General features: G+C 45.0%; 1 protein-coding gene across 2 annotated transcripts in view; it reads left to right on the top strand.

The window, feature by feature from the left end:
• CRACR2A (calcium release activated channel regulator 2A) overlaps positions 1-20,742 on the top strand; it is a 990,950-nt gene that overhangs the window by 828,225 nt on the left and 141,983 nt on the right. For both annotated transcript variants that reach the window (XM_078673953.1, XM_078673952.1), the window contains exons 10-11: positions 15,631-15,676; positions 17,646-17,728. In XM_078673953.1, coding sequence (XP_078530079.1) covers positions 15,631-15,676; positions 17,646-17,728 — 129 coding nt within the window. The remainder of the gene's footprint in view (positions 1-15,630; positions 15,677-17,645; positions 17,729-20,742) is intronic.

Below are 20,742 nucleotides of genomic sequence, written 5' to 3'. Positions count from 1 at the left end.
GTTTCCATCAGGAAACATCAATATTCATGATACCATCTATCTGTTCATAGAGCATCATTTGCTCGTCTCGAATTGTCTTGGGACGGGACTTAGGACTAGGAATACAGGAGGTAGCGCACAAACCGCAAATCGCAGGGCCACATTGTAAACAGAGACAGCAACTGAATATGATCATTACTGCTATACCTAGGAATGACAATACTTTCCATCCCCAGGCAGATATTATACTCCAGAGCCAACCGGACCATGTCCAGGTGCCTGGATTCTGGTGTAACTGATGGGCAATTTTATGAAGTCTGGTTATAGCTGAATAAACAGACGGTGCGTTATTTGGAATGAAAATGCAGCAACTAGATCCGATGACTCTACAAGCTCCGCCCCTATCGGCCAGTATGACGTCAAGGGCGAGACGATTTTGGAGCACGACAAATCTCATAGCAGATTGTTCTTCTGTTAAGTTACCTAGAGCAGAAGTAGTCTCATTCACTACGGCTTCAAGGGTTCTGGTTAGCCTACGTATTAGCTTACTATTCTGGACAGGACCTATGAAGAAAAAGAAACCTTTATTGAAATCTTGATACTGTTCTAAGGCAGTTTCAGTCTGATCGACAATTGGGGACTCGATCTCCCTTCTATGTCTGACGTGTACTAGATGTGTATTTCTGTGATAATCGGATGGGGCTAGGAAAACTGGTGGCAGTAGGAAGGCAATGTAACATGTTCCATCCCAATCTAGGGGCAGACGTACATATGCGGTCTGACCACATACAAAATAAGAATGACGTGAGGCTTTGAAAGTAGATTTCCCACTGTCACTATACTCGACCACAGTAGTACAATCACTGTGTCCTACGTGTACTGTACCATTCTTTCGGACACATAATTCGCCTTTCACTGGTAGAACTGTAATAGCAGGCAAATCTGGAGTAGTTTCGGACTGAACATTCAAAACCATGAAATTCGAGGAATAATTACCTAGATCATATACTTCATTTTCTAGATCTAACCCTGTTCTATGGGAAAGACCTTCCTTGTCTGGGAAACATGTTCTATTCAGAAGGGACATATCGTTTGAGGATGACGTTAACGTGGACCATGCTCCACACGAACCATTGTGTGAAAACGGATAGGGAAAGAGTGGCAGAACTCCCTTCGGTGTCTGAAAAGGGGGGAGTCGACCACACACCCAACAATTTGTGGCATTGCTAGTCTGGTGTGAATAATGTAACATTCGGATAAAAGTATTATTGCGCATGGCAAGACGATAGGATAACTCGTGAGGAGGCAGTTCACTGAATGTGTGCTCTACTGTAACATTAGAAGACAAATGTACATGTGAATTAATAGGAAAACATAAATGTAAGGCATAACTTATGCAGGTAACCATAAGACTCAGAAATAACAAAAATAATAGAGTCACAATGCAGCGACTTCGAAGATTCTTACAATAACGTATTCTCTTAGAGTTTTGACTAACTCTCTCACTATGTTGGTCTATCTCATACATGTCAGGAACCTGTCTAACCGTTTCACCCGAGAGGGACTTAGACAATTAAACTGGCTGACTTACTAGACCTTAACTTTTCTTTATACTCCTGCTGCGGAGTTTTCTCTAACAGGGGAAGTTTAGAGTCAGTATCTGGGCAGTCCTTGAGAACGGGGCAGTCTTTGAAAACAGTTTTTGTACGGAGTCCATGAAATCGTTTCACATGACTGGAGTGCAACCACCCCTTGCGACCCTCGACCTTGATTGCAGTCCTTGTTGTTAGCAGAACGAGTCTTGGTTCTTTCCATCGGGGCTCCAGCGGACTTGAACGATCAAAGTTCCTAATCAATACGAGGTCGCCAGGTATGACCTCGTGCGGTTTCACTTGAGTGTTGTCTGGAAAAGCAGCGGCAACCTGTGAACGACAAGAGAGTAGTGCAGACATCAAGGAAGCCAGGTAATCTGTCAGCATATTACTGTCAACATCGGTAATTGTACGTGGTCTAGGTGTACCCCACATGTTTGGGGGACGACCGAAAACTACCTCGAAAGGTGACAGACCTGAACGGGAGTGAGCGACCATTCTCATGTAAAAAAGGGCGACTGGCAGTGCTACTATCCAATCTACGCCTTTCTCTGCGCATACCTTGGCAATGCGGATTTTCAGAGTCTGATTATGTCTCTCTACGAGACCAGCTGCTTCAGGATGTCGTACACAGTGGAACTTCCACTGGTACCCTAACAGAAGGGATACTTGTTTCATAAGTTCAGAGGAGAATGGCTGGCCGTTATCTGAATACACGACCCTGGGTAAACCATAGCGCGGGAAAAATTCACGAACCAACTGCCTGGCAGTGGTTGCGGCAGTGTAATCTGGGACTGGATATGCTTCTGTCCATCTGGACAAAGCGCATACAACTACGAGGACATACTTGAAACCTCGACATCGATCCATCTGAATATAATCCATCTGGAGGACTTCAAAAGGGTGGTCAGGAGGATGGAATCCACCTTGTTCCACCGGGACACCTTTACCTGGATTGAACTGACAACAAATCATGCAGGTACGCACTTTCTGCTTGGCTGCTGCTCGTAAATGCTTGTTAAACCAGAGGTTCTGAATACTGTCTAACATGGCTTTTTCTCCTAAGTGTGCTGGACTATGTGCGGTGTTAATAATGACTTGAACCATAGAGTCGGGGAGAAACCATGTGGCTTTTCCCTTCGTCAACCATCCTTGATCTGTCTGGACCCCTCCTTGTTCAGACCATTTCTTGATTTCGTCGGGAGTAGCATGTGACTGTATATCTAGTACGTCTTGTGTAGGGTCCTTAACTGTCATACAAGTAGTCTGAACGGGAATGTCTGTCCGTGCCGTGTTAACTGGAATGTCTGGAGTCTGAGCTGTAAGCTTGGCTGTTCGATCTGCCAGGTCGTTACCCTGGGAAATGATGTCAGTGACTTTCGTATGTGCTTTGCACTTCATAATGGCAATGGCTGTCGGTAAATGTATTGCATCTAACAGAGCTTGAATGAGGGGGCCATGCTGAATCTTGGTTCCATGAGAAGTCATGAAACCTCTTTCTTGCCAGAGCACTCCAAAGTCGTGTACGACTCCGAATGCATAACGTGAATCTGTGTATATGTTTACTTTCAGGTTCTTGGCTCGTATGCAGGCTTGGGTCAGAGCGACGAGCTCTGCTGCTTGAGCAGACAGGGTGTCAATACGATGTGTTTCTATAACTTCAGTTTCAGTAGTCACTGCATACGCGGCTACTAGTTCTCCTGTACTTGTCCTCATACATGAACCATCCACATAAAGTGTCAGGTCTGGATCAGGTAATGCAAGGTCTGTCAAGTCTTGTCTTGGCTTTGTCATGGTGTTAACAACTTCCACACAATCATGTGTGGCAGGATTTGAAGTAACTGAGGGTAACAGTGTAGCGGGATTTAAAATGTTGCAGCGTCTGATTTCTATGGGTGGCTGAAACAATGTCAGTTCATAACCTGTTAAACGTGCGATTGTCAAGTGTTGAGTCTGTGTTCGGTTTAAAAGAACTTCCACGGAGTGTGGAACTTGTACTGTCAGGGAGTGTCCTAACACTATGGAATCACTCTGTCTGATAGCTAGAGCTGTGGCTGCAACTGACTTGAGGCACGCAGGCAGAGCCTGGGCCACTGGATCTAATGTGCTAGAAAAATAAGCACAGGGCTTGTATTGTCCTGCTTGATCTTGTGTGAGAACAGATAATGCAGTACCATCACGTTCAGTAACAAAAAGTGTAAAAGGCTTACTGTAGTTTGGTGTCGCTAGAACAGGTGCTTGGCATAAAGCTTTCTTTAATTCATTGAAAACAAGTGTATGTTCTTGGGTCCAAGGGAGGACAGTCAATGTGGCTGCCTCCTGTGTCGTTAACTGTATCAGTGGTTTAGCTAGATATGCATACTGAGGAATCCATTGTCTGCAGTAAGAAGTGAGGCCGATAAAAGCTCGCACCTCCTTCTGAGTCTTGGGCTGTGGAAGATGTGCTATTAACTGGATACGGTCAGGTGTCAACTGCCTACCCCTCTTGGACAGTAAGTGTCCAAGGTAGACCACTTGCTGGACACAGAATTGCAGCTTCGAAGGGGACACCTTGTGCCCCATCTCGGCCAGGAAATACAAAACTGTAAGTGACGCACGTTCGCAGTCACGTTCAGAACGGGCTGTGATCAATAGATCATCGACATATTGGAGCAGAGCAGTGTCAGTTGGCATGTGAATATTGTCCAGTTGTCTTTTAAGTGCTTGACTGTAAATGCTAGGACTTTCTGTGAAACCTTGAGGAGCTCGTGTGAATTTATAGCTTCTTCCATTTAAACAGAAACCGAAAAGAAACTGGCTGTCCGGATGAATGGGGACACTAAAGAATGCGTTCTTGAGATCAATAACAGTAAAGAACGTAGCTTCGGAATCAATAGCTGTCAATAGGGAAGAAATATCTGGAACCACAGGGTACTGGGGTATGATACATTTATTAAGTTCTCGAAGGTCAATCACTAATCGATAAACTGGAGGTGCATTGGGATCTGTACGTTTTAGAATCGGGATGATAGGGGAATTACATACATTGGAGTCAGTTTCTACAACTACTCCTTGAGCAATGAGCTCGTCAATAATTTTCGATAAGGCTACTACGGCCTCAGGTGGCAATTTGTACTGTCGGATTCGTGGTAATACAACACCTTGCTTCAGAGTGACACGATAGGGTGTAATGTGCATACAACCTACATCAGTTGGACCTTGCGCCCATAAATGCTGAGGTACATTCAATAATCTTGGATCAAAATCACGTAATACATAATGACCTTTAAAATCTCGCAAAAACAATCTCACTCCTTCTGGGGAACAGCATATAACTGCTCCTAATTCTTTCAGGGTCTTAATACCTAGTAAATTCTCTGGACATGATTTCGTGAGTAACAAGTCTGTAGTTCGGGACAATGGACCGACTTCTAGGGAAACTGGTTTCGATATTTCATTAACAATAGGCTTTCCTGAAAATCCAAGGGAAACATTTCTAGAGCCTGAGAGTGGAGCCCCTGGAACATCGTCATGACTGATGGTAGTCCTACTTGCCCCTGTATCAATCAGAAACTTTCTGTCTTTCCCTAATACTTGACTATGTACATAGGGACCCTCTTGATCTACAGGAATCTCGATGAGAGGCAAGCCAACCTCCCTCTCTAGGCTGTTTCATGAGTACTGCTGATAGTCTGGATATTCTGACTGTGCATACTGATACATCTGCTGTGTAACGTGTTGTGTGGCAGCTATAGGCTGCGGTACAGTAACTGTCTGTTGTGCATTCTGCGGTGGCTGAGAATTCTGCGGAACTTGTTCTTGTCTAGGAGGACGTGGTCTCTCTTTCGTTTTACCTGTAGCTATGTTGTGTTTCAGAACTGCACATTCGTTTATATAATGACCTGGCTGTTTACAGTAATTGCATGTCCCTTTAACGGGAGCTGCAGGATGACTAGCTTGATTCGTACCCCTCTTCTGACTGTCTGGTGGAACAGACTGTGCAACTAGTACTTTCATTTTCGTGTCTTTCATACGCCTCCTCTCATGTTCCTGCTCTTCCCTGATTCTGTTCTGGTGATACTGGAGCATCTGGAGCATTTGTGACGGAGTATTAGCTTGCCAGGTACTTTCGACTTTCAGTACTCGATTTTTAACTTGCGGTAAAGAATTCTCAACTAGTTTGGTAACAAAAAGATGTGGATACGATTCACTACTTGTTTTCAGACCACTATTTATAATGAAACATTTCTCAAATCTAGAATAAAAATCACTAGTGTCTTCGTCTTGTTTCTGTTTACAGGCTGAGATGGCACCCCAGTCTTCCTTTTTCGTGGCTAGTAATCTTGGCAAGACTTGTATTAACAATTCGGGCAATGCTTTAGCTTTTTCCCCAAGACCAGTACCTGGAACTCGTGTATTATCTTCAGTCTCTAATGCGGTCCAATCTATCTTTTTCTCTCCCACCTCCCATTCTTTTTCTTTGAGTTTTTCATATATGCCCGCAGGCAACAGGACCTTTAACATTTTGATGATATCAGGATACGTGTATTCTCCCATACGGAGCATGTCCTTTAATTCACGGTGGAACCCTGCTGGATCTTTATCGTGACAGGGTATTAACTTTTTCATTTCCAGAAGTTCTATTTTCGTGATAGGGGTGTAAACAAATACTCGTTCTAGATCACCCCCCTCTCCCTTAACTGGATGTACTTCTCGCAACGGATTCTGTCTGTCTATGTAGAATGACTTTCTTACTGGGGGTGGAACAGGAACAAAATGTGGATTCAGGAACGTTCTGTATTTGTGGCGCTGTTCTAGAATGACACTAATTAAATCGGTACCTAGACCTTTTCATCTGTTTAGGAGTAACTCGTTTAGTACATCATGTAAAGGACCTGGATCAGAATGATGATCCCCATACAGTGTAATGAGGTGCTGGATCATATACATACCCACCAGACGCTGCCCGGCTGGGGGCAGTTTCAGAAACGTTTGGGCCACTTTTTCATCTGGAAACGTGGTAGAATCACTAGTCCATCGGACTGCTGATCGGGCTAGTTCTTGTTCATGCATGGTACTAAGCTCACTATAACCTATTCGTAATTTCAGATTTTTATCGGTAGCCTGGAATACTTGTTCTAGAGAACACTGTTCTGGTACGGGAGGAGGAAAAACTTTCTTGTAATCTAGGCGTGAATGTCTATCGGGAAGTCTAGTTCTACCTACATACGCTATTCTGGCGGGATTCTCGCTGTCTACCTCTTCACTTGAAGAGTCGTTCTCTTTCTCGGTTGCTCTTTTTGCTTCCTCCTTCTGGTGTATACTTATAATTTCCTTACGAATTTTCCTGTACATACTTTCTATACTACCTTGTGTCTTGTGTTTTCCCTCGGCTATATTGTCACTCCACCTAGTCAGGGCTTTCATCTCGTCTTTGTCTTTATCAGGATAATCTTGTTCTCTTATTAAACAGTTAATCAAGAACTGTAAAATCATATTTTGAATCTCGGCTTTCCTGTGAGCCATAGCTTCGTGAATACTTCCTGGATTCTCTCCTGTACGGATAAAATGATATATTCTGTCTAGATGTTCCTTCATCTCGGGCAGGGTGGCCAAAAAGTTGGCAACCCGTCTTAAACGTACTGAATATAATATCATGTGATCTTCGCCTGGAACTGAATCATATATGCAGTCAGTAAGATGTCGCTTGAGGTCTGCATTTGTAGTCATTTTTGGCGTACGCTGTAACGCTGCTTCTCTCAGCGTCATTCGTTTTACTTGAGGCGGGGTGATAGGAGCACCTCCCCCGCTCCTCCTGAACTAGAATCGTCAGTTAATACTGTACGTGCTGGTAGAGTGACTGGCAAAACGGGCACACCTAATGTGGGCTGGTCCGGGGGTACTGGCACATTAACGTGGTCCCCGGGACCAGTGGCTGGAGGAACAGGAATTACATTATTAACAGGGTGCTGAGGGTGAGCAGGCGGAATAGGATTTGCATATGCTGGGACTGTGTCGTCCAAATAGGACGAGAGAAAAATTTCAGCTGCAGTCGGTTTATGACGTAGCTTAATCGGGACCAATGGTGGCGGTAAATTACAGGATGCTTCCGGGGTTGCCTTCGGCAAGCCCTCGGCAAGAAGAGGATACATACCTTTAATAAGGGCATTTCTCTGTCTATCGGACTGTTCTGCTCTAACTCGTTCACCTTCTTCGATGAATTCCCTTTCTTGGGCTTTTTCTGAGGATTCCCTACTTAACTCTGCTTTTCTGAATTCTTTTTCGGTTCTTTTATGAGATTCTTTGTGCCATAACTCGATGGCATCTTTCTGAGACTGTCTAGCTTTCTTTTTCCATAATGCTTCTTCTACTCGCATGATGCACTCGGCATCCCATGTACCTGATACAGGCCATCTATATTTCTCTTCAAGATTCTTTGTATAATCCACCCATAAATCTAGATATAATATGGCATCTAAGCCATGCTTGTGATACATAAAATGTCCAGGACTGTCCCTAGGAGGGACAGGAACTGATTCTTCGAGTAACCCTTTTCTGGTTTTTATCTGACGTAACTTTGAAAACAGAGGCATGTCTGAATTGTACTTGAACTAAACACAATACACAATAATCACAGTAATGAAATGGCAAACAAATCACTCATACCACGACATAAAAAAACATTAATAACAGTTCAAACAGAATACTACCTGATACATTGAAAACATAATACTTGAATTTCTCGAGAACGGACTTACTAGAATTACTGGATGCACTGCTAAAACAGTACAGAACATACCGGTCTCGTAAAGAGACACGTCATACCGTATCCACCTGGATGAATACTTCGGACTGGATCTGTGTACCCAAACCCATCGGACCAGGGACAAACTAATGAACCTGTCTAGATACTTCCCCCGCAACGGTACTCACCGGGAAGCAGAAACTGAAGGCCTCGGACTGGACTGGACTGCTACGACGTCTGGTTACTACGCATGCGCTTCGAACTTCGGTGCTTCGGTTACAGGTGGGCCTCCGGATACCTCGGACCTTGCTCTCTCGGCTTGGGCTCTGGTCGGGACGAACCGCATTCCTCACCGCCTCGTCTGGATGCCGGACCGCAGTCTCCGTCTCCTCCGTGGGCCTGAGGGAGACTTGATGAAGCAGAAATATCTGCACGTGCACAGTAGAGTTCCGTCACGGCTGTAGAAGGGTCAGGGGGCCTGCGTTACATCGCCGGCGCGTGGGGAAAGGGCTCGTCCCTGTTCGGGCGCCATTATGTGGTAAATAAATAATTAATTACCAGTACTATTTTTCTATGCATTCAATAAACAGATAGCTCAATAAATAAGAGGTAGGATCCGGGGTATCTGAGTCGAACAGGCTTTAATCAGGCATAAGGGAAGGGACAGGATCGGAACAGCCTGAAATAGAATGGCCTGGAATGGCAGCTGCAACGTCTCATTGACAGTACAAGGTATATATAGTAAAACATTATAATTGCATTACATACAGTAGGCGTAACAAGTGACAAACGTAAGATAAGAACACATGGGCGTAAAAAGAAGGCGTGCACAGGGCGTGCACGTAGACATGTGATGAGAACGTCACAGAAGTGTCATAAATGGGTGGATACATGGAGGGGGCTACCTGGGCAGCTGGAACCTTTAACCTAGTGGTGCGTGCAAACGGGCCATGACGTGTAACTGGGGAGGGCTGGGGGCTCTGACTTCTGTGCTAGAAGAGGAGACTAAAGTCTGCGATGTCAGGACGACATGTACCTATAGCATATCTGGTATCTGGTGTTTGGAGTACATGTTGATAGAATCTAAAAGTTATCAGAGCAAAGGTTACTGGACACTAAGACTGGTGTAGGCATATATTCTACATGTATTGCGTGTGCTATGAATCTTCTATGAATATTAATACAGTAATTCTCTTGCATGGAGACAGGAAGACTAGACTATAACTGGAGATGTTTATGCGGTTCGTTAGCTTAGGAATGTGAAGACGGAGAGCTGAACTGATAACTAGAGGCATAACATATTCTTGGCAGACAGGCAGGCAGAGCCAGGCCGGGCACTGCGCTGCGCGGCAGGAAGTAAGCGAAGGGTCAGGGATGCAGGTGGGGGCTGCATCGCTCCTCGGAGTGGGTTCAGGAGACTGGAGCTTGAATCTGGTGTTCAGGCCCTTTTGAGGCCTGGTAACGGGGACAATTCGATGAATTAACGTGCATAATGTAAAACGTTGGCAACATAGGCCTAATACTCGTTGCTTTCATGAGAACTGGAAACTGGCATACTAACGTTGGACACAACTATAATTGCGTCTTTAATCGATCATAGGGGGATATATGCATATTGATCATGCACATATTACATAGGATGGGGAACACGTAGGCACACATGACAAGGCAAAATCCAACACTTACCCTACTTTTGCACTCACTGGAGTTAGAATATTAATTTTTACCCCTACACTAGCCAACACTTACCCTACTGTTGCACTCACTGGAGTTAGAATAGTCATTATAAGCCCTACATTATCCTACACTTACCCTACTGTTGCACTCACTGGAGTTAGAATAGTAAATATTACTCCTATAGTATACAACACTTACCTTAAATGCGATGTAATGGTATGCATTGTAATGGTATGTGTTGTAAAGGTATAATGTGATGTAATGGAATGTGTTGTAAAGGTAGTTTCTGTAAATGCTATGTAACGGCATTTGATGTAAAAGATTGCGTTGTAAAGAATGTTGCGATGTAAAAACTGCGTTGTAAAGGCATGCATTGTAAATGTATGTATTGTAACGTCATACATTCCATAACCACATTTTCATCAGCTATATGTATGCAGTGTTTGTGCAAACGTCATCAAAAGACAGCAGAGAACTGTACAGGGTCAAATAGAAGCATAAAGTCAACAAGTGAAGCAGCGGAGTCTCCTCTGCAATGGCAGAGGAGCGCCGCCTCACTGGGTCAGAGCAAGCAGATGAAAAATAAATTGATATTTTAATATTTTCTTATTTTTCAGTTGCTGTTTTTCAGCTGCTGTCTCTGAGCTAGCGCGTGCAGGGCGGGGGGTGCTGGGGTCACAGGGAGGAGTGGTTGTGCTCTTCTAAGTGTGCATGTCTTTTAGGCCTTTGGTCGGCCGTCTCAGGCCGGCTAAACAGACATGCACAGTTAGGTTTCTAACCCGGCTGTATTCTACAGCTGGCTGGAGAAACAGCACAGACTCCTTGTTCCTGAGCGGAGCATGTAAGCAGCCCACTCAGGCCAATCCCAGCGCTGCTCTCATAGTCCCAGGGACTGTCAGGACTCGAGCAGCCGGAGAAGCACTATGGAGCAGAAGGAGAAGCGCGAGGTCGGCGCATGATCAGGTAACCCCTCCCGCCGCAGCTGCTGCCTGCCACAGCCCTGCTGCATATTTGCAGCAGCCACGGCTGAGTGATAGGAGAGATAGGGATGTGGATGGGTAATACATTGTTATACAGTATTCTTTAAAGAGATGCATCTTCAACTCTTTCCTGATGGATACAGTGATGTTGTTCCAGATCCTGGGAGCATAGATGGAAAAGGCCTGTTGCTTTGTTTTACCCTTTTTACACTTCTTAGTATGAAGTCTGATGGTGTCCTGTGTGTAGGAGGGTTGAGAACCACCAGCGATGATGAGCTTGTCGACAAGATCAGCGGGGGTACTTTGTAAATGGTTTTGTAGTTGGTCTCAGCTTTATTTTCTTCAGACCCTGCATGAGAAATGCTGTGGCAAGTAGGTGCCCTTAAAGGGTGCCAGTGTGGAGTCTGGGAGGCCATGGAGCTGGGCATTACCATCATTCAGATGTTAGAGAATGAGAACTTGAACAGCAGTTCTTAGATTGCTTTCTGGAAGAAACATTTTAACTTTCTTTAGAAGAGAGAGCTGGAACCAAGCCGTCTTCGTATTTTTAAACAGTGGGTTCCTTGAGGGTGAGGTTGGTATCCAGTGTGAAACCAAGTGGCTGGCATTCGTTGAAAGATGGGGTTTGAAGCCGGACTCACCCACCTCCACACTCTAATTCCTCCCGTTGCCCGGCCGCCCCACAGCGCACCCAACCAGCTCACCCGCATCCTCCTTAATCATTAACACGCCCTCCCTCCACAAACACGCCATAGAAATCTGGGACCTCCTCGAATCCCTCTCCCCCAACATCGCCTTCCTCACGGAAACCTGGACAAACCCCAGCTCAGGCCTGGACATCGCCACTGCCATCCCCGACCGCTACAAGATCACGCACAGGGACCGCGCTGAACGAACAGGAGGAAGCATCACCAACATCCACAAGAATTCCTTCCGCTTGACTACATACTTGGACAATTCAACAACAACCATGGAACATCTCCACTTCCAGGTCCAGACCAACCCCACCCTCCGTGGCACACTTGTCTACAGACTGCCTGGCCCCGGCCCACCTTCACTGACCACATCATCAACTTCATCGCACCCCAGGCTCTCGCATCTACTGATTACATCCTACTCAGCAAGCTCAGCTACCAGCTGGACAATCCCAATGACCAGAACACCACACCCCTCCCAGAGAACTATGCCAACATCGGACTCAAGGAGCTAGTCACCTCTCCGACCCAATCAGCAGGATGCACACTCAACCCTATCTTCTACACTAGCGAAAACATCACCTACAGCCACACTTCAGAACTCCTCTGGACCGACCACCACTGCGTTAATTTTGCCATAACCAAATCTACCATACATCACCACAACCCCCCACCATAACTGAAACAAGGTCACATAAGAACATCTCAATGCCACCCTCAGCACAATCACACCACCGACATCCACAGATCCCAATACCGCAGCACGCAACCTCCACAAATGGGGGTCCAACTGCTCCGATGCACTGGCACCCCTCACAAAAGTACCCGGCAAGCAACACTTCAAAAAGGCCAGTTAGTTCACTGCCACCCTCCAAGTCCAGATGCACCTATAGATGGCTCAAGAAGAGATGGGGGAACAACAAAACCCTGGAAGCCCACACAGACTTCAAAGCCCCCGTCACCGCTCACCACCTCCTCCTCAAAACTACAAACAAGATGGCCCTCCACTACAGAAACAATTCTAACGCACACAACAGCAAAGAACTCTTCACCATCGTCAAGGAGTTTGTCAAACCCAACAGCGAGACCACAGACTCAGCACCTGCTTCCACCACAGGATCAAGCAGATCTATGACAGCTTCAACACCCAAGACCCGCATATCTCTCTCGCCAACACCACTTGCGACAACCCTGCCCCCTACAGTTCCTGCTCAATTGGACCCGCTCACCACAGGCAACACTATCAAGACCATGAAGAGCATTCACTCCGGGGCAACCTCGGACCCCTGCCTGCACCACATCTTCCACAGAACCACCACTTCCATTGTCCCGGGACTACACCACACCATCAACTGCTCTATCGAGACTCACCACCTTCTCCGATGGCTGGAAACACGCTGAAATCAATCCTATGTTGATGAAACCGTCTTCTTACCCGACAGACCTCAATAATTTCAGACCCACCTCCCTGCTCCCCTTCCTAACCAAGGTCATTGAGAAGGCAATCAATGCCCAACTCTCCAAGTTCATCAAATCCAACCACGTTCTGGACTTCCCTCAATCCGGCTTCCAAAGCAACCACAGCACCGAGACCACCCTCCTCACTGGCACTGATGACATCTGTTCCCTCCTGGACCAGGAAGAAACAGCAGCCCTCATCCTCCTGGACCTCTCAGCCGGCTTCAACACCGTCTCCCACCCACTCATGTGGGTGGCACAACCAGTGCTGCAAGCCCACTAGTAGCATTTGACAAGTCATGGGTGCACACAGTGCACTTTACTAGGGACTTACCAGTAAATCAAATATGCCAATCATGGAGAAACCAATCACCAATGCAATTTACACAGAAAGCATATGCACTTTAACACTGATCAGCAGTGGTAAAGTGTCCAGAGTCCTAAAGCCAGCAAAAACGGGGTTAGAAAAATAGGAGGCAAGGGCAAACATTTTGGGGATTAACCTGCAAAAAATGCTAGGTCCAACAAATACATGGCAAAGGCATTGTTCGATTCCATGTTTCACTCATTGCAGTGCATTTAAACAGCAGCCTAGCCAGAGGTGCTTCTCTCAGAAATGTTTTTTAGTCCTACATCTGCGTGGTGTAAATACATACAGCAGCCCACGTATAACATTCCACTTTCCATGTCATAGGTGCACTTAAGGCACCATTTACATGGACTTAAAGGGAAGTTAAGTAGGCCAAATGGGAAGTTCTAATATGCAGCATATATTTTTGAAGCGAAGCACAGGCACTTTACTACTGCTTAGCAGTGGTGAAAAGTGCTAAAGCCAGCAAATCCAGAGATACAACAATTTGGGGGCCACCACAAAATGGGGTAATTTCTTATAGATACCAATTGTATCAACCTTAGAAGGATAACATGCAGCTTCTGTCCTTCCCGAATATGAAGATAAGATCAGTAGGACTCTAACTTGGTGCTTTTCCCACTGAGCATTATTTTCTTCCAAATAATTTGCAATTACTGTTGTGACGGCATTCTGCATAAATAATCTGTTTTGCAAATCTGGCGAGTATAAAAGAGGGCACCTCCTCTCGTAGGCCTGTGTAAATTGTAGTTTATTTTTTCACTGAAAACAGAATCAGAGAAGATTCAGTTGCAAATTGTCATTGATTTATAGGCCATAGGTAGTAGACATTTATTACCTGATCTCAATATGGTGACTAGACCTAGCTCCAACAGGACCGCAGGAATAAAACATTATAGAATTCAGTAGAATATGTAAATGAGTTATGAAATATGCACTTATACCAAATTAAAAGTGTAAAAATGTTTATTAACAAAAAGAAAATATGTAAATGACAGAACAGAGGGATCCTTCTGCACTCCGGGAGCATAAAAGCTTAAGCATACAAATACAGAGTGCACACGTACATTTTATTAATACACAGGACTCCGGTGGGGATCATGTGAGAAAACCAAAACAAACGAGCAATGTAGGTGCAGAAACTGAAATCGTGGGATAGTACACACTTGACCTTCAAATTGATATTAAAATTAAAGCTGGCAGAGCTGAGCTAGCTGTTCAAGGATTTGGATCTAAAATGTCAGGCATGAGAGTGAGAGTTTATACATCAGAGGCAAGCAGAGCTTGGTAGCTTTGGGTTAACATTGAGCAACAATGTGGCAGTCGACTGATAAATTATGGACATATTTCTAAATTCCACAAAGTGATAATGTCACCCAAGCAGAAAGGCTTTCTTTGTGATGTCATTGTTTGCCAGCTAATGGGAGAAAGGTATGGATGACTTTATAAGATTTGATTGCTGACAGCATTTTGCATGTTGATACTTTACCTTGCACAAGTGTTTTACAATACTTGCATTTCTATTATTATTATTATTGCATAATATGTGTTACACAAGAACAATTTCTACCACTCCTTCTAAAGTCTTCGAGAAAGTGAGGTTGGAACTTCTTCATTATTTAAAAAGAGGCATAAGTAGGGTGGGGGTGGAACGGGTTGTGCCTAGGCAGTGAATTACTTGTATTTAATATATTTTCATTTGCGGAGCTGTTGGTCGAGTGATAATTACTGGTTTAAGTTGTTACATTCGACTTTGTAATTGTAATATAATTGCCTGCAAAAGTAGGTAAGGGCCCAATCCACAAAATTGTTGGTGTTGAGTAACTGACTTATTTATTCTTGGAGTGCTTCTGGATTTCTAATGAATTCCAAGTAGCTGTACAACAAGAGTAAGTCGCGCCTTGAGACCCTCACGGGTGAGTAGCGCGCTCTTTAAACCACTGATTGATTGATTGAAGTAACAGCAAAATCTTTGTAAATCAGACCCTGGGGCAGATTTACAAGCCCCTTGCGCCACTTTTGCGTCACTTTTCCCATGTTAAAAATGGCGCAAAAGTGGTGCAAAGGGTTTGTAAATAAGCCCCCTTGTCTATCTTATTTAGAAATTTATTTTTAACATAACCATTCACATGTTGTCTTACAATTTATTTTACAGGGAAACAAACAAGCACCTGAGAGATGAGCGTGATAGCTGCTTACAGGTATTTAGAGACTGTCACTGCATAAACAATGGGGGCAATGGTTAATTTGTGTCGGTGATTGCCGCTGCTTGGCACCAACACTTATTTCTAAACACCAGCACGTATTTATGAGAGTTCTCCAAATAGTGCCACAATATGCCTATTCTGTAGCAAAGCACTTTAGTCGAATGTTTAACTACTTCACATATGTTTTTTTTTTATGAATAAGCGAGCGCTTCCAAAACAGATGTCACACATGTGACTCTGGTCGTTAATAGGTAATGTTGGCACTACCATTTAGCACCACCGGCTGGAGCTGTGTGCGATGCCACCTGCAATGGACTCCAGTGAAATATCTTGGGCCCTGACACTTGACTGGGTGTGAGTGTTTGATTGGTTCAGATGCTCCGTCCATCACCTCCCCCTTTTGTACCGCTTTGGCCGCCATAAGTATGGCAGGGTATGCTCAGACGTGAGTCCCTTGCTCACTTTGCCACTGGATTCAAGCAAGCCGGGCTGAAGACGGCTGGAATGTCAGAAACCGGTCCTCGGAAGCTTATTTCCGGTCCAGGGAAGGCATGGCTTGGCAGTTCGGGCTGGACTGTTCCCATGAGGCACAGGGTCAGACAGATTTGCATATAGCCATGTCTGAACTGGGGTGGCAGAGTGGGCTAAAGAACGGTGATGGATCAAACCCAGATCTTTTGACTGGGTGTGAGTGTTTGATTGGTTCAGATGCTCCGTCCATCACCACCCCCTTTTGTACCGCTTTGGCCGCCATAAGTGTGGCAGGGTATGCTCAGATGTGAGTCCCTTGCTCACTTTGCCACTGGATTCAAGCAAGCCGGGCTGAAGACGGCTGGAATGCCAGAAACCGGTCCTCGGAAGCTTGTTTCCGGTCCAGGGAAGGCATGGCTTGGCAGTTCAGGCTGGACTGTTCCCATGAGGCACAGGGTCAGACTGATTTGCATATAGCCATGTCTTAACTGGGGTGGCAGAGTGGGCTAAAGAACGGTGATGTATCAAACCCAGATCTTCTGACTGGGTGTGAGTGTTTGATTGGTTCAGATGCTCCATCCATCACCACCCCCTTTTGTACCGCTTTGGCCACCATAAGTGTGGCAGGGTATGCTCAGACGTGAGTCCCTTGCTCACTTTGCCACTGGATTCAAGCAAGCCGGGCTGAAGACGGCTTGAATGCAAGAAAATCGGTCCTCCGAAGCTTGTTTCTGGTCCAGGGAAGGCATGGCTTGTATATCAGACACCGCCAGCCATATTAGGATGTGCTGGGGGATATGCATTTCCGTGGCGGCAATGACGCCACGAAAAGGCATACGGTCCTTGCATTGGGGGCCCGTTGCGGGCCCCCAGGGTAAAGGGGGTAGTGGGGGGTGCACATGGGGGGTACCTATGGTACCCCCCTGCAGTTGCATGCACAATGCGGCAGGCACCGCGCGGTGCCTGCCGCTTTGTGCATGTAAATGCACAGCATGCATTTTTTACTTTGCTGCGGGTGCTGCTTAAAGCAGCACCCGCCGCAATGTTAAATATACAGGATGTGACCGCCAGGGAGGCGGTCACATCCTAATTCCGATGGAGGGACCGCCGCTGCCCCTGCAGACGGTCCCTCCACCACGGGGGTGGCGAACGGACGCAGGTCCGACCGCCATCATAATCGACCCCTTGGTTCGGTGGCTGAAAAAGCAGGTTTCTGGCTCTGTGAAGGCTTGAAGATTTGTTAATTGCCAAATACCATGCTTCAAGCAAATACTTGATTAAATCGCTTAACAGTTAAAACGAATGTAGACATCTTATATTTTGAAATTATAAGTGTCTGGTAAAAAAAATACTATATTCCGAAGAAATGCCGAATTGATGATTTATATAAATTGCCTTTTATTGTTTATTGGAGATTCTTGTTAAGACAACTGCTTGCAGTGAATTAAAAAGTAACTTTACCCTGAGAATTCTACATTTTTATTTTTATCAGAAACCCAACACGACTGGAAGAAAAGCTATGAGATCTGGTTCAATAATAGGGAAATATTTGGAGGGTAAAACAACATTCAAAAGGTAATATAACATTGTTTCTGAATGCTGTCACAATAATATCCCCGAATTATACCTTACATATTTTTTCCTGCAAGAATTGTCTTTGTAATTTTTGGGTTAGCTTTTTCACATTCGCCTATGCTAGAAAACAAAAACCAACTATTGAGCTAAAATTATATCACCAGAAACACAGCCGCTATTTCTGTTCAGCAGATCGTCTCAACAGTGGCTCAACCAAGATTACTCTTAGGAGAAGACTTTTCAAGAAAATGTGATCACATTTGTCATGACAACACACACACCACACCTAAGCTTGAACTTTTGTTTCTCCAAATTAAAATATCAACAAGCCACAAGTATGCGTGAGGCAAGCCTGAGAGGACCATTATGAACCATTGTTCCCTTCAACCCCCCTAGGACCGCAACCTACCTTCCCCCTTACGTAAATCATGAAGGGCAAATACATAGTTCTCCCTTGCATACTGTTCTGCTCTTCTATGGCTGAGCTCCATCCTAATTACAGCAGTCGGTCACTTGATGTTTCTGTGAGGAATTCTGAGTTCACTCACCCATTGGAGCTTGGCAGAAACCACTAGGTCTTCCTAAGAGAATATGTATTTGATCTGCTAACTAGAGTGCCAAGTCCAATAGTGAAGTAAGCAAATAATTTAATATTCACAAAAAACCTAATTAGTAATAACAAAATATACTGATTAAGAAGACACTAAAAAAACAAAAGCTAGATCAATATTTTTTTAGAAATTTGACAAAGATTGTGCACTGAAAGCAACGTGAAACATTAAAGTCAATGTTATCTTTTAGGGTGCTGGTTGCCGGGTCATAAACACGCTCTGTATGTGAACTGTAAAGGACCAAGGTTAGATATAGGCTGCTCCCTTTGCCCTGTCAAATGTTATGAAGGATTGGTGATAGGGAATCCTTGCAGCCTACGTGTGATGGCTAGATGTATGTCGTTTGCCCCAGTCAACAGTTTTACCTTCAGTCCTTTTGCAGGTCTAAATCCTTCAGTGGGGCAAGGCAGAAAGCCAATGCTTAATAGGTCTTCATTAGGTTGTATCCCTTCTATCCTCGGTAGCCTCATCACATTTCTCACTTGAAAGCTGCAAACAGGAACTCTGTGTCAGCTATACTTGCTTTGTCAGCACCTTGTTTCAGTCATCGAGAAGTGGTATCTTTTTTTCAAAAGTTTAATATTTCTTGTCTAGTGCTCCAATTTCCCACAAACTTTCAGAGACCCTTCCTTGGTTAATAGACACAAGGGCGTCTGGTGTTAATGGGCCAAGGAGGTTGTCGCCCTATTATCCAAAGGGGAGAGAAAAGACGAGGAGAAAAAGCACCCGCAGCTGGAAAGAAATAACCACTTGTTGCTAGGTAATGAAGTGAGCCGAATCTGTCTCTTTTCAAAGGGGGAGGGAGATAGATTTGGACATGTCCTGCTGCGCATGTGCTAGAAGGGCGAAGTATTCTTCCACCTGCAGGCACATGCTACAGCAGTGACATTATTTCAGAGGGAGAGGTGCATTTCAATGCCTTGGATAAGTGTGCTTTTGGGGCGCACATACAAACTCCATTCCTTTCAACTGAAGGGGCAGGGCAGGCTGAAGGGGACAATGAGGAGGGGGTGTCATCACGAGAGGGAGCAGGTTACAGGTCGGGCCCCTCGCTTCAGAATATTTTGCAATACATGTTTGTACTGCATTGTTTCACTTTTAAAAACATTGTGAAGCAGAGGCAGAGTCCCTCACTTTAGAGAATGCCTCTCTTCTGCTTAACACCAGTGAGTACCCTCTGGTTCTTGACTCTACCCGTCTTGGGGCAATCCTTTCCCTCGTCCTCGCTTCCATCCACCGGCTTTCTGTGGTTCCCTGCGGAGTGAATTCATTGCTTGCTGCTAAGCTCTGGGCAGCCCTGGTGCCTATGTTTTTCATCTTGAAGGCTTTTAATAGAGGGAAACCATCTGATTGCATGAATTGTTTGAGCCCGTATTATGTCTTAGAAATAAGCTATCTATACTGTCAGCTCAGCGTGTTTGGGCTCCTCTGCAGAGATCTGCGAAACTTTGTGTTTACGAGTCCTGGCCACAGTAAGATACTTAAGGGTTTATGCACCTCCTTTGGCGATTTATGTGCATAGTGCTGGATCTGGGTTCCAACCACTAACAAATGAGTCGATGGATTAATCTACAAAAGAGATGTTTATGGGCCTGCTGCTGAGAACCTTGTGCAGTTTGCTGTCCTTGTGGCCGGTTACACTATGTGTACTTTGCAGGTGAATACAACTGACTTCACTACTAGTGCCTCGTAGCATTTTTATGGTGTTGCAAACCTACTACACGTGGACAGCAAAGAGTTTGCTTCCCCATACGGTTGCTACTGCAGGGTGACCTTACCTCTCCTCAAGTGGCTCTGGTTGTGTTCTGATATCTTAACGGGGTACTGCTGCTGCTGAAAGATCTGTGTGCAACCATCCACTCTACTGAAGCGATCTTAAACATTGCTTTTTACAGCGCAAAGAAGCCCCATGACTGTGGCACTGAGTGACAGACATTTCTGAAAACTAGACACATGGCGGAGTCCAAGCAGATGTGGCTTGCGTGGATCTCCCTCAATGTTTTCTTCACCCAGAATCTCCTTCAAACTTCAAATTTAGCTAAAATATCATAAAGCAAACAAAGAATCTGATGCAAACTAGAGGGTTTTGTGGCCTCTTCAAGGGTATGAAGCGCTATATAAATTCTACATTGTAGTATGAGAATATATACCCTGGTTGTCTTATATATGATAGCACAAGGAAGCGCGGTATAGCCAGCTACGAAGGGCTATAAGGCTATTAGAACATTCTGCCACTAGAGGGTAGAATGTTCTAACAAAAAAGAACAAAGCCTTTTGGGAGCGTGAGTGGATTGGAATCCCCTCAGGCTCCTTGAACCCTTTGTTCACATCCAGAGCTGTGAACAAAGAAACATTGGAATGTCGGAGCTCCAGCCTTATACCAGCCATTATAATCCCAGAGCA

The sequence above is a fragment of the Lissotriton helveticus genome, chromosome 1_1 (assembly GCF_964261635.1).
Source record: "Lissotriton helveticus chromosome 1_1, aLisHel1.1, whole genome shotgun sequence".
NCBI lineage: Eukaryota > Metazoa > Chordata > Amphibia > Caudata > Salamandridae > Lissotriton > Lissotriton helveticus.
Note: the sequence above shows the minus strand (reverse complement) of the source record. Positions and strands in the feature narration are given on the sequence as shown.